Here is a 15,357-nt window from a genome sequence, read left to right as displayed (position 1 = left end):
AAAAACATATGCAGGAAATTACCAGGCTTGAGTTCCACATGTGTAGGGGTTTAAGACTATTGCCAAGGGACCAGCATTTTGGTCATTTGAAAATAATAATGAACAGTCACTGAGGTACCATGTTAAATACGTTTGTATGCATAATCACATTAAATCCTCATAATGGCTTCATTAGGGTCTGTGATTATTCCCATTTTATAAATGAAGAAATTGACATTTAAGAAGGTTAAGTAACTTGCTTAGGACAAGAATATCATAGAGCTGGAATTCAAACTCAGATGTCTCTTTATATCTTGATTATGTTTTTATGAGACACCTCAGATCAAAGATACTATAGAATATGTTTTTTAAGACTTACATCAAAACTCTGTGTTTATTCCAGCCTTTCTATGTGTAGGACTTTACCCCAAGAAAATAACACAAGGTAGATACAAATATTTAACAAAGCAGTATTTGTCATAATATAGAAGATGATGACAAAAACTGAAAACCTAATGATCTAACAATGTGCATATTGCCCAATTTTTTTTAAGCCACTAAAATTTAAGGATTTATTTTTTATAGTAGCTACTGTTTCCCTAATAAACAAAATGCTATACAACAGAATCCCTAAGGGAAAGCCCATGACTGCAATTTTTTTTTTACTTTACAATATTGTATTGGTTTTGCCATACATCAACATGAATCCACCACGGGTGTACATGTGTTCCCAATCCTGAACCCCCCTCCCACCTCCCTCCCCATACCATCCCTCTGGGTCATCCCAATGCACCAGCCCTAAGCATCCTGTATCCTGCATCAAACCTGGACTGGCGATTTGTTTCTTATATGATATTACACATGTTTCAATGCCATTCTCCCAAATCATCCCCCCCACTTTTAACAAGTATATATACTTACATGAACAGTGATTAAAATACTATTAGCAAAACAATAACTCCAAGTTAAGAATCTTACATTAAAAGATTTAGTGATGTCAGTGGGAATAAGTTTCATTCTGGTAAATAAGGGGTTGTGTCTAAACTATGTATTCAGGTATGTTGCCTTATATCCATCTATCCCCCCTTCCACCCATCCACCCATCCAAGACTTATCTGCAAAAAAGGGTCAGGAGTAAAGCTGGAGATGGCAAAGAGTAGTTCTGCCTATGTTCTTGGGCACATGGATGGTAAGGCACTTATTATACAGACATATATGAGGCCTTACTTCGTTTTTTTTGGAGCAGCTTGGTAAGGTTGGGACAGTCAGGGGCTGGGAACAGGAAAGGAGCTAAGGGTACGGCTCTGCTTTCCATACTCAGAAACCTCTGACTTCAGCCCTCCTCTTTCAAATCACCAACGTAAATAGTAGTCAGATTTTTCCTCAATACTTTAAACTTTTCCTATTTACTGTTTCCTTTTCCCGCTACACTGAGACAAGTGCATATTCTTTGTACACATTTTAAGGGCAGGATTGTGCAGGGCTTATAATATCTTTGATTTCCACATATTTAGATATGAAAATCTAAACTAGATGCCAAATCTGGACAAGTGAGGAAAAATGCCACCGAAGACACTACGAATGAGTTTGGGGAAGGTCTTTCCACTAAAAATTTTCTCCCCAACCTACATTGCTGAATTTAGTAATAAGAGAAGACTAGTTGAGTGAAAGTGTTCAGACGTGTGTGTGGGTGCACGTGCGCGTGCACCCATATATTTTAGGAGGCTCTTTATTTTGGCCCCTGTGTCTATATATTTATAATAATGAGAGGGCATTTGGATCTGTGTTAGTTCTCTATACCACAGTATATAGTCATGTGCCTAAAAGTTAATGGCTTATTCTTCACTTCCATAATCAACTATTTTAATGAACACTTGATACCAGCTATTTTCACGTATATAACATTACATATATACACATTTTTATTTCACTAGATAAACTAATAACAGCAGCTTATTGAAGAACAAACATATTACAGCAAATATGTACACACAAGCAATCCACAGTGACCTGGCTTACAATAGTGACCATCATTGCCAGATTCAGAATATGCAGAGCTGGTGTATGTCCCTAGGAACAGTGGGGGTGGTTTGTATATTTCTATGAAACTAGCTGAGAAGTCCATTAAGGTGTCTTTTCTCTATTTGTGTGGCATGTTGAAAATGTAATTATCTTCAAAAGTTTGTACTTCCAAGACCCTGACCTACTAAAACAAATACTTAGCTCCGAATGATTTAAGGTATATTCCCTTAAATCTCTCCAAAAATAATTCTTGGAATGTCTAGCTAACTATTACCATTCTCCCTAGCATGTTCATTTCTTAAGAGAGTCCTTATTTCTCAAGATGACCACAGAACAATGGAACTAGTTGACATGAAGCTGGAATCTGTAGTAGCCAAAGGTGTACATGGCTCTGTGTGCGTTTGAATGACACAAATACATAAAATTTGAGAAATAAGAATTAAAAGTAACATTTACTTTATCAGAACTTTTGCTTGGTCCTGAGCTGATTTTTCTTCTTCTTGTCCATGAAGAATTAATTCTGCTACTTTATGAAGCTGTTCAATACAGCGAGCTGTTACTTCTGCCAGGCTTTCAATGGACAGCATGTATACTTCCTGAAAGCAAAAAGTATAAGTCAGAAAATTACTCACTGAGCAGATACTTTCTAAAAGATCTTGTGACATTAAAAAAAATTAAATAATTCTTGGGAAGAAAACCTAACAAATATGACCTTAAAAAAATAACCCAAAGTTTAATGGGTAGACTATTCTAAATGGAAATGCTACCATAAAATAGAAGTGTCACCAGGTCCCAGGGACATGACAATCCTTCTTTATAGCTGGGTCCCCAGTTCTCGGGCTTCCCCGGTGGCCCAACTGGTAAAGAATCCGCCTGCCAATGCAGGAGATGCAAAATACATGGGTTCGATCCCTGGGTAGGTAAGATCTCCTGGAGAAGGAAATGGCAACCCATTCCAGTTTTCTTGCCTGGAAAATTCCATGGACAGAAAAGTCTGGCAGGTTAGGCTCATGGAGTCACAAAGACTCAGACACAACTGAGCAACTGAGCACACACATGTACACGCCCCAGTTCTCAGTGTGATGCTGGGCACATAACAGGCAGATACGCAAGAAAGTGTGTAGAAGGATGGCTGAATGAATAGACCTCAATATACACTTTTCTTTAGAGTGATCTAAATTGTAAGTTTCTTTATCTAAAATTCAATGTAAAAGTTATTGCAAACGCATTTTATCTAAAATTCAATGTAAAAGTTATTGCAAACGCATTTTTTTAACACAGGCAGCTTCTAAATTATGCACATATAAATTTATTAAACTACAGAATAAAAACTATGGAAATGAAATTTTTTCAAAAAAGCTTCAATTACCTCATTAGTTGAAGGGCATAAAGACATTTTACGGTTACAAATTTGCATACAGGATGGAATTTTACCCTAAAGAATAAATCAACTATGTTCTTAAAGATCTTTTTTCCTTTAAATTATAATCGTAAAGCTATGGAGGAAGGCTACAATATCTGTGCTAAGTCATGAAATGTCTTGGCATAGAGGGATCTTAGTGTTTATTACATTAATACTCATATTAGTGTGGAATAGGGTACAAATGAAAATGAAATGGCTTTGCCTCACTTACAATTAAGCTGCTAATAAAATGTACGTATTACTGCTCTTAGGTGGATGATCTGTAACATGTTTACCTCGACTGTCTTATTTGTCTTTTCTTTCATCTTGTCTTCTTCAGGGTTTTCAGGTTTCTCTTCCTTTTCTTCCTTCTCAGTTTTGTCTTCTGACTCTTCAGCCACATCTACTGATACCACAGTTTGATCCTCTTCCACCCAGTCATGAGCTTTTTTCATGGCCTGCAAAGGACCCCCCCGCAACCAAAGCAACATGTCTATTGTACAAATACAGAGACACAAAAGCCAATCCCATGACATGGATCAAATCCTAATCCATGAAGGGTGGTTTTCGGTACGTTTAAAGAGTGGTGGGGCAATTATTCAACCTCCTTAAAAACACCTTGTTGTTGCTTTCTGGTAAAATACAGTAAGAAAAGGGACATAATAGAAAGAATGTATGCAGATAATACCGCAGGGCCAGAGAAAGTTTTGGAAAGCATTCTAAAATGATATTCAGATAGTCACTGTGGAAAAGCCATAGTATATTTTTCACTTTTCCTGACCAACTATAAAAGCACGATAGAATATATACATACAAATATATATACATAAATGAAATTTAGCCAGGGTCATTGCTAAAGCAAATCTCTTCTTCTGCCATGTTTCATGAAGCCCTCAGTGTTTCATGAACCTAATCATGTATCACACTGGGAAGATGAAGGATGGCTCTGCTCCTCTCCAGCCATGCCAGGTCTTCTGACCTCAGGGTGGTGGTGGGGGAGGAGAGAACTTTGATTAATTTCATTTCACATGAGTGCAATTTGAGCAACATGTGGCCTTTAAAGTTATTGACCAAGCAGAAACCACCTTCCCTATGTATTATTCCCTGGATTTTCAAAGGGCAGACTCACTAGCTTTTGCATTGCAGTTTAAGCTGTTTGCTTAAGTTTTATCTGAACTTGTGTGAAACTGACTTCTCATTTGAAAGCTTGCACGTCAAACACATAACACAGAGTGTTGATGGAAAGTTAACTGGGAGAAGATCTGGGGAGACAAAATCCAACAAAACTACCCTTGGTGTGTCCTCTTTTAGGGACAAAGGTTTACCTGACTATGTAAGTAAACCAGTGAGACCTTGGAGGCACCACACACACACTGTCTGAGCAGTGGCAGCTGCTGCACGGAGATGAATGAGGCAATTTCCCCACTGTGTTCAAGTCACTGACCTGCCAGAATTGGTGACCTCTATCAGAGATAAAGAATTACTCATCTCTGCACCTCCCTGCCTCAGTCTGCCCTTTCCTCACTCACCTTGATGAGTGAGGACCCGTGTCAATCACTCATTGTTAAAAAGAAGAAAAAGAAAGAGAGAGAGAAGGGGGGAAATGACGCCATTTTAAGTAATTAATGCTCAGTGACCTCATTAAGAAATGCTATAGCAAGACCTGTACGAACTTGCAAAACATCCTGTGTTACTATCAGAGGAAGCCAGACCGTGAAAGCCCGGATGGCCTTAGATCTTAGACAGGACGAGGCACCAGCTTTCCAGTGGGAAGGGTCATGTGGGTGACCTGGCTCTGGCTGGTGTGCTTTCTCTGTCTGATTCTGGCATGTCACTTTCGAGGCGAAAGGAGATGGAACTTGCAAAAGCCCTTTGGCAATTCAGCCTCTTTCCTCCCGTAGGCTGGAGATAACCCTGCTTTGAATAAAATCCTATTTTGTGGAGAAGTGACTTGTTCAAGATCACACCAGTGAAGCTGCAACTAAAATGCAGGTCTCATCACACAGTCTAGCATGTTCTTAACAGTTACATTTCCTGATGTTGCCTCATCAAATCTTAATTGCTGGCCTGGGACTCCTCTCGCACCACGTGCCATTTGGGGCTTGGGGGTTTTTCTATTTCAGGTGAATCTCTGGAATTTTACAACCAAGACCTTTTTAAACAAACAAACAAACATTCAGACTCAGATGGGGCTGACCTTATTGAGTTTGTCAGGTGTGGCTGCAACATGTAACTCAAAGAGAAGCTCTGTAAGCATGCTAGCAAACTCTTCTTTGTTTTCTTCTATGCCTGGAAATAGAAAATGACAGAAGTAAGAAGCATGATTTATTTTTCATCCTGCAGAATGTGGCAGCTCCCCCAAACTTACAGCCTGCGGTCAGAGTACAAGTGGGGGGTGGCAGCAGCTCGCCCTCCAGCTGCCGGGCGAAGATGAGCCGTGCCTGGATATTCAAGCACGGTGGCGAGGTAGCAGGCTGCAGCTGGGTGGGGGGCTGGTAAAGCCTTGCTGCTCACAGCTCTAGCTGGGGCGCCCCCGGGCTGGACTGAAGGGCACATGAAGGCAGGGAGGGACCATGTATACCATAACAGGCATAGACGGTCAGCAGCGATTTGTTGAATGACTGCATGAACAAATTAATGACGTTTCTCAGGCCTGAGAGCCCTGCGACAACACTGTATTTAAGGCTTATAGTATTGTTATGCTTAGCATTGCAACCCTTAATGATACCCCAGGGCGCCCTTTTGTGTCCACAGAGCCACAGTGCTGAGCAAGCAGAATTAGTCTCTGTGGATCATCTACTTTTATCTTAATACCTATAACAACATATCTCTGGAGAAACTTCTCATGGTTTCCTAGGACCTGCCTGGTCATACAATATTTCATAATGGTATGTCTTCCCTCCAGATTGGAAGCTACCTGAGAGTACAGATGGTATTTGTTTTGCTCATTCTTGAATCCAGAGAATCTAACACAGTGCCTGGAACATAACAGGTGATTAAAATGAATATTTATTGAAAAATAATTTACTAATCAGTTGTACCATATTTACTAATATATTGATTATATAGCATGTCATATACATGAAATAAAATTAATCTCATTGATGGGCAATAAAAAGGAGAGATCTTTAAAAGTTACCATCTTCTATCTCTCATTTAAATCTACAAGTTGAGGCCATTTTTAAAGTTTCTGATTAGTGCTAAAGAATTGATTTCATGCAACTAGAGATTATTGTACTAAGTGAAGTAAGTCAGAAAGAGAAAGACAAACACCATATGATATCACTTATTGTGGAATCTAAAATATGACACAAATGAATCTACCTGTGAAATGGAAACAAAATCAAGGACATAGAGAATAGACTGGTTGCCAAGGCGGAGGTGGGTGGGAGAGGGTAGGAGTGGGAGTTTGGAGTTAGCAGATGCAAACTGGTATATATATGAATAGAATGGATTAACAACAAGGTCCTACTGCACAGCACAGGGAAAGACACTCCATATCCCGTGATAAACCATAACACAAAATAATACGAAAAAGAATGCATATATAACTGAGTCACTTTGCTGTATAGCAGCAATTAACACAACACTGTAATTCAACTATACCTTAATAAAAAATAAATCAATAAAAGAATTGATTCCACTGTGGGTTGTATCACTAGTCTGGGGTGAGGAGAGGTTACAGTCTAAAAGCATCATTTGTCTGGCCTGACTGCTGCTGCTGCTGCTGCTAAGTCACTTCAGTCGTGTCCGACTCGGTGTGACCCCAGAGACAGCAGCCCACCAGACTTCCCCGCCCCTGGGATTCTCCAGGCAAGAACACTGGAGTGGGTTGCCGTTTCCTTCTCCAATGCATGAAAGTGAAAAGTGAAAGTGAAGTCGTTCAGTTGTGCCCGACTCTTAGCGACCCCATGGACTGCAGCCCACCAGGCTCTTCTGTCCATGGATTTTCCAGGCAAGAGTACTGGAGTGGGGTGCCATTGCCTTCTCTGGTCTGGCCTGACTACATGATCTCAAAACCCCATGAGAAGGAAATACCTGGCTTACGTTAGTGGGTGAAGATGGCAGCTTCAGAGAGGCCTGAGCTGTGTGAGAAATTCTGTAGCTAACACTTGTCCGCCTGTCTTTGTTTCTGTTTTAGAGACAAAATGGTTAATCAGCAGCTTGTCAAGATAGCCAGGCCTGTATCAGTTTATCATCCCCTAGAATTTATGTACTTATTCTCACTGGGGAGCAGATCAATAAAGATACTAGAGATGGAAAGCATATAAGTCAGGAAAGAAGCTTTATGGAGAAGAAGAAACCAAGGAAGAGGAATAGGGACAGCTGGGGGTTAAGAATCTCCAGTGGGGAGCAGCCGAGACAGTGACTTTTGAGTAAGAGCCCAGAGGAGGAGGGGAGTGAGTCACAGGGATGGGGGCCAGGGTAGCTGTGGCCGGCAGAGGGAGGCATATGCCCTGGGGTCGAGAGATGGCTGTCTTTGTCCATGGTGAAGTGATACAAGCAAATCATAAAAATCCGTAAGGCGAGTGCTCAGATAGAGCAGGCTGTTGCAAAGCTTGATCGTGGGTATTAAGAAAGCTTCCAGAAGGAGGTGATGCTTGCACCTAGCCTTCCAGGATGAGAAAGGCGTTAGTGACAAGCAGAAAAAGGGAGAATTGGAGGCCTACAAAGAGAGAATTAGAGAGAAAGCGAATGGGATTCCATCAAAAATTGAGATTCTCTCTCTGCTGGTCAGAGGTCTTGGTCTCACCCTCTCTAAGTGGGCAAAGTCAGAAGGGCAGTTCCCACAGGTTCTCATTCCCCAACTGCGTGGTCCTTCTCATCTGCGTAGGCAGAAAGAGCCTGACTTGAGGCTGGAGTTCTTCCCTAGCTCCTGCAGTTAGTGGCTCTGTGACTGGGGCCAGTCACAAGGCTTCTTAGCTTCCACTTCCTCTTCTGTAAATTTAGGATAAGAAAACCCACCCATCTCCTTTTTAGTGTTATTGTAAGGACCAAATAAAACAAATGTGTAAGCATTTTGTAAACACTAAAGTTTTATATAACGATATTGTTATATGCTACAAAGATATAAACATAGGGAGATTAAAAATATTTGAAAGTAATCCATACTATATTAGGATATATGTACTCTGTGTATCTCCAGTTTTCAAATGTGCATTTGTTTCATAAAACAGAGAAATACACCAATAACTTAGAGCAAACATTTTAGGAAAATCATCACAGAGAAAAATGAAAGTAGATAAAAATACAGATAATAAAGAGTGTTGCAACAAAGAAGACCTATTACTACAATTCTTGGTCTGTACATGTTGCTGAGAAGTTTTTCACCAAGGCAGTGAAAAGAGGAAATAGCTTTTAAAAATCTCCTTACAACAGTGGGAAACCAAATTAGAGACCCATGGCAGTGTAATAAAATTACATGTTGCTAGAAAGACAAACATGCAAATCATTAGCTAACATTATTAAAAACAGAGGAGCCCAATATTAAATTTATCTAAAAATGACAGTTTATTACATTTTCTGAGACGATCAAATAAATTATTTAGGTGTTAGAGGTATTATAGAAACATAAGTGCTTACAAGAAAAAATATGATGAAAAAGCTCTGGTTTCTCCTAGAATTTGGCTCCTGGATTGTCTACTTGCTCTCACTGACGAGATTGTTCTTGACAGCTTTTAGTTAATCCCTCACCTTTCTGGAGTTTGTAACACTCCATCATACCTGGATTGATTTAATGACAACCCTGCTATTCTTCTCTCCGGTTCTTCTTTAGGCATTTAAATGACATCTATTTATTAAATTAATTAAAATTAGTAGTGTTTTGATAATCTGGAGATTTCCTTTAGGAAAATGAACATATTGTATTATGGGAGGTAACAGGGTTCCATCACTTAAGGAGAGACGAATCTACCATTTCCTAAGCAAGCTGTTCAAGACTGCAATTTGCTTTTCGGTCATATTCAAAAATCCCCATTTATTGAAGCTCTGTATTAAGACTGGAACACAACACATGAAGTAACATTTTCTATTTAACAGTTTGAATCAAGTGTCCTCTCCAAGAAATAGTACTTGTCGGGGGTGCAATGCTGCCTTAACTTACACAGGCAATAATATTTCTTTGATGTTAGGGATCCTCTTTTTATCTGTGCTGAATGACACCCCCCGTAGGATGGAGGCTGAAGAAAAACAGCCTGCATTTGTTGGTGATTGTTGCTCTGGAAAAGAGGCATCTACATTGGTTCATCTTGGGTCCATAATACAAACCATAGGACCTTTGACAGCTAGTGTCTTAGTTTCTTCATTATTAAACCAAAGACAAGGCTGTCATCCTTTGTGACTTTATAGCAACACGCAAATGCTCAGAAACGTTGTTCTCCAACTGTCTCTTTGATACTGACCTTTTTCTATGCTGCAGTGTAATTGATTCTTCTATCTTGATGCAATGAGCATAAATCTCATTAAACTGAAGGCACAGAAGGTCAGTATGTGGGAATAAGGGGGGAGATATTTTTTAAATGACAGTTTGCAAATGCTTAGAATGATACTGCCCTGAACATCTAGGCTGAAGGATTTGTGCTCCTGTGTTTGAGCTTTGATTAAAGGTATGTATCGGGCTTCCCTCATAGCTCAGTTGGTAAAGAATCTGCCTGTAATGGAGGAGACCCCGGTACATGATTCCTGGGCCAGGAAGATCCCCTGGAGAAGGGATAGGTTATCCATTTCAGTATTCTTAGGCTTCCCTTGTGGCTCAGCTGGTAAAGAATCCGCCTGCAATGTGGGAGATCTGGGTTTGATCCCTGGGTTGGGTAGATCCCCTGGAGAAGGGAAAGGCTACCCACTCTAGTATTCTGACCTGGAGAATTCTATGGACTGTATAGTCCATGGGGTCACAAAGAGTCGGACAGACTGAGTGACTTTCTTTTTAAAGGTATGTATCACAAAATGCTTCCAGAGACTGGATGATATGAATGTACATTATCATAAGTACAATTGTAAATAAAAGCTATAGCTTATCGCATCTTTGCTATTTTCCTGGCATTGTGTTAGCATGTCTGATAATTAGAACAGCGAACACTGAGCAGTTCCATGTACCAGGCACTGTAATATACATTTTTACATATATTATCTAATTTGATCCTTACAGTAGCCCTTGGGAATAGGTATCACTGTCTCCATTGTATATGTAAAATACTGAGTTTCAGAAAGGTTATATACCTTGTTCAAGGCTGAGTAGCAAGTAAGTAGTAAAAATGTTGCATGTAAGACCCTTCAGAGGATCCTAGGAGAAGCCAGCCTTGTGTGTCCCTGGTTGCTTAAATTCTCAGCATAACCTACACAAAACGATGGCAGTTGCAGTGCATGGTGCTGACATCAATCACTCTCCATGTACATAGCAAATGCTTTACTAGATTCTGCTCCCAAATGGACAACCTAATCATTAAGCACATCCAACCTGGAAAACATCTTGGCCCCTCTCAAGGAAGCCTCGCCTCTCACAAGATCGCTTCTAGTCTCCTTGGGTCATGTCATCATCTGGCTGGAAGCGTATCGTGGGAGGGTGCATCTGGCTCACTGCAGTGACTGACAACCTGACCCTCCAGGCCCTGGGGTACTGTGTGCTTTTGTCAGAACTGCACTTTCAGGGGGAAGGGTAGGCCACTTACAAATACAGCCTAACTCCTACACACAGAAGTTAAAAGGAAGAAGAAAAATATGAAAGGAAATCTCAAAGACTGCCCACCATCAACGCCAACCACATTCAACGACTTCCACGTGCAGAAAAAAATTCGACACTGCAGCATAAACTCGAGCCATTAGGGCCCCTGTTGAGTGCACTGTGCTCTTTCATCATTCGATCAGATGCATTTGCTGTGTGCCTGTGACATGCTGGACATCAGAGAAGTAAAGATGCCTGACTCAGGAGCTCCCACCCAGAGGAAGGGAGGGTTGCAGGTCAGTGTGAGCAGCTCCTGTGACAAGAGCAGGGGCACAGAGTTGGGAAGTGAGCAGGAGAGCTCTGTTAGAGGAGTGCTGAATTAGTGCCTCTGCCCTGTTTAAAGGGCTGTGCTTATTAACGGCAGCTTCATAAGGATGACACCAACAGTTTGTCTTGCTATTTTATCTGGTTATTTTTCTTTACCTTGCACTTCTTGATTCTCTTCATTCTCGAATACTTTGGCTGCAAAGATGTCTTTAATGGAAATTAGGTCATTTTTTAAGACCTCCAGCTTCTCTCCATCAAGTGATGCTAAAAATGACTGAACCTGAAAAAAAGAAATAGGTCAGCATAACTGTCATCTTTTCTTCTCATTAATGATGTTTACATACAGTTGTGCCCACTTCTCCCAGGTGATTTGTGGTGTGGGAGGTAACACTAGGTTGAATGTTAGATTTACTGCCTACTAATTGTGTAACTTTGGGTAAGTTACATAAACTCCTTGGGCCTCAGTTTTCTCATTTTTTAATTGAATGTATTTGATGGATAACATTGTCAAATGTCAAAGATAAATTTAAGATGTACAACATGTTAATTTGATAGATGTGTATATTGTAATATGATTGCCATTGTAGCTATATTTTGTGCCTCTATTGCATTACATAGTTATCTTTTGTTTTTCATCATTGAGACAATTAAAATTTTAGTCTCTTAGCAAGCTTGGTGATTATAGTACCAAACTGCTGTCTGCATTCCTAATACTGCACATTAGTTCTCTATGGCTAAGTTACTACTTATGCAAGTTTGTACCCGTAAACAATATCAGTCGTATCCTCCCGCCTATCCTGGGCTAACCACCATTTTACTGCTTTTTATGAGTTTGACCTTTTTAGATTCCACATACAAGTAATAACATACAACATTTGTCTTCCTCTTTCTGAGTTATATCACATAGCATAAGGAGCCCAAGGTCCATTCATGTTGTCATTGGGAGGGTGTTCTTCTTTCTCATGGCTGAATAATATCCCATTGTGTATATATATTATACCCTTTTTAATCCATTTATTTGTTTCTGGGCATTTAGGATGTTTCCATGTCTTGGCTATAGTGAACAGAGCTGCAATGAACATGGGACTGCTGATATCTCTTGGAAGTATTGTTTCTGGCTTCCTCAAAAAATTAAAAATACATCTATAATATGATCCAGCAATTCTACCTCTGGGTATACACCCAAAGGAAGTTTTCTGTTTTAAAGTGAGATCCACACTTCACTGTGATCCTTTGCAGGATAAGGAAATAATGAATGTGAAGAACATTGCACAAATGCACATAGCAGATGCTAAGTAAATGGTGGTGGTAGCTCCATCAAAGAGGCTAAAAACACACCTCAGTGTCAACCCTGGATTCTAATATCTTACTAATTCTTATTCTTACTAATCATGTGACTTTGGGTAATTTACTTAACCTTTCTATGACTCAGTCCTCTTATCTCTAAGTGAGAACTAATAGCATCAACCACATAAGATTTTTTGAAGGTTAAATGATATACTCAAGAGTAGGTATTGTGGTGGTCAATAAATTATATATATAATGAAAATAAATATATATGTAAAACAGAAAATAAACCTATGGTTACCAAAGGGGAGAAGGAGAGAGGGAGGAACAAATTAGGCATGTGGCATTAATAGATACAAATGACCACACATAAAATAGATGCACAACAGAGATTTACTATATAGCACAGGGAGTTGTATTCAATATCCTGTTATAACCTATAATGGAATATAATCTGAAAGAATAACTGAATAACTTTGCTGTATTCCTGAAACTAACAGAAGATTGTAAAGCAACTATAATTCAATAAAAATGGGTATGTAAACAACTACATAAACAAATAGACATATGTATATCACAGACATACATACAATACACTTGCTAGATGTTTTATTGTGTAGGAGTTACAAAAATGTAACAAGACATATTTTTCTTCTCAGAGACCTTGCAGTCTGAAGGAGGGAGGCCCACGTGAACCGACAACAGCCACACGAAGTGTGAATGCAGTAATGGGGGAGGTGCCCCCAAGGAGGGGCTGCAGTGCCCTTTGGGGAAGTGAGAGGGTAGGCAGGGACACCGCACAGAGGATCTTGCTTGAACTGACACGCTCCCTGCTCACTGTTCTTCAGAACTCCTCTTTTGCAACCGTCTTTCAGAAACTCTTAGAAATCACCTGGCACAGAGGATCTTGCTTGAACTGACACGCTCCCTGCTCACTGTTCTTCAGAACTCCTCTTTTGCAACCGTCTTTCAGAAACTCTTAGAAATCACCTGGATAGATGGTCAGGCAACCTCTGTGAATCCAGAGACCGATGTGAAATTCCAAAATGATCACAGTGAATGGAGAACCATACAAAAAGTAAAGTCTGACTATACAGTAGGAAGATTTTAAATTTCTCATTCTGTAGGTTAACACTTGCTCTGGAAGGAGAGCCAGCAGAGAAGCTGCCATAGTCTTTGGGTTGTGGATTTTTAAAATTTACTTTACTTTTGGTTGTGCTGCGTGAGTGCCATGCTGTGCTTAGTTGCTCAGTTGTGCCCGACTCTTTGCGACCCCATGGACTGCGGTCCGCCAGGCACCTCTGTCCATGGGGATTCTCCAGGCAAGAATACTGGAGTGGGTTGCCATGCCCTCCTCCAGGGGATCTTCCCAACCCAGGGATCAAACCGGGGTCTCCTGCACTGCAGCACTGCATGCAGATTCTTTACAGTCTGAGCCACTAGGGAAGCTGGTGCTGTGTGAGGGCTTTCTCTAGTTGCAGCCAGCGGGGCTACTCTCTAGTTGAGGTACATGGGCTTCTCATTGTGTTGGCTTCTCTTGTTGCAGAGCACAGGCCCTGAAGTATGCGAGCTTCAGCAGCTGCTGCACATGGGCTCAGTAGTTGTGGCTCGAGGGTTCCAGAGCATGGGCTCATTAATTGTGGCACATGAGCTCAGCTGCCCCGCGGCATGTGGGATCTTCCCAACCGGGGATGGAACCAGTGTCTCTTGCATCCTTTTTTTTTTTTTTTTAATTTATTTTTAAAACAGCATATTTTCTAAATAGTATTTTTAAATTCTAAATTCAAATTCTAAATTCTTAATCTAAATTCTAAATAGTATTTTTCTCAGAGTAAAGAAAAATGGGTAACAAAGTACACTGCTGAGTGGAAATGCATATGCACATGCGGGACCTCTTAGTTTCTCCATGTATTCTGAGGGTAGCCATCCCCCGGGAGTGAATGCATTGGGGTTTTAGGCTTTGAGTATCTTCCAGGAAGGGTTCTTTTTAGTGAAGGACTCTTTGGTCAGCATCTTTCTATTACAGCATCTCTCTTGCTTCTTCCTAGTTCATTCCATTATGCCAAGATGATGTGCATTAAATCTTTACTTCAATCCAATAATAAATAATAAATAACTATGCACTCCTCAATAAATATTCATGGAATGCTGACTATATGCTTGGCCCCCATGCCTAAGTGCTGTCGGGGACACAAGGGTAGAAAGTCTGGTGTGGGGGTGTCATTTTGAGGATTCTTGTTGTGTTTTGGTTAACTATTGGGTATATAAAATACTATAAAAATATTAGTTTTCCCTTAAGAGTCATAGTACACCACACTGCATGCCTATTGCCATCCTAGTATCAGTCTTGTAGGTAGTAAAGATTCCTTATCATTCTGTACACCTGTCTAAGTTTTAGCCAATGGCATGTTAGCAGAGGAAATGTGTATCATTTCCAGGTTAAAGCTTTTAAAAACTGGGGACTCCCCTCTATATTCTCTCTCCTCATGCTGATGGGATGAAGAAGACAATGAGTTCCTAGAGAAGAAGGAAATCCAACACATTAGACTTGGACACAGGGGAAGCCACAGAGGCAAGAGTACGTGCCTGCCCAGAGCCCGCACTCTCTCGTCTAGATCACTCTCCAGGTGGCTGCAGGTTTCCTTCTGAAGTCTGTAAGGACCTCTTCCCCAGGCTGTGC

General features: G+C 40.4%; 1 protein-coding gene across 7 annotated transcripts in view; it reads right to left on the bottom strand.

Annotated features, from left to right (window-relative positions):
- The window catches only part of FAM114A1 (family with sequence similarity 114 member A1), a 64,832-nt gene that overhangs the window by 7,752 nt on the left and 41,723 nt on the right, over positions 1-15,357 (bottom strand). For all 7 annotated transcript variants that reach the window (XM_059887856.1, XM_024993536.2, XM_005207897.5 and 4 more), the window contains 4 exons: positions 11,547-11,670; positions 5,601-5,692; positions 3,700-3,861; positions 2,458-2,597 (listed from right to left, as the gene is read on the bottom strand). In XM_059887856.1, the coding sequence (XP_059743839.1) occupies positions 2,458-2,597; positions 3,700-3,861; positions 5,601-5,692; positions 11,547-11,670 (518 nt within the window). The remainder of the gene's footprint in view (positions 1-2,457; positions 2,598-3,699; positions 3,862-5,600; positions 5,693-11,546; positions 11,671-15,357) is intronic.

The sequence above is a fragment of the Bos taurus genome, chromosome 6, assembly GCF_002263795.3.
Source record: "Bos taurus isolate L1 Dominette 01449 registration number 42190680 breed Hereford chromosome 6, ARS-UCD2.0, whole genome shotgun sequence".
Classification (NCBI taxonomy): domain Eukaryota; kingdom Metazoa; phylum Chordata; class Mammalia; order Artiodactyla; family Bovidae; genus Bos; species Bos taurus.
This window is presented reverse-complemented; position numbering and strand designations above follow the sequence as displayed.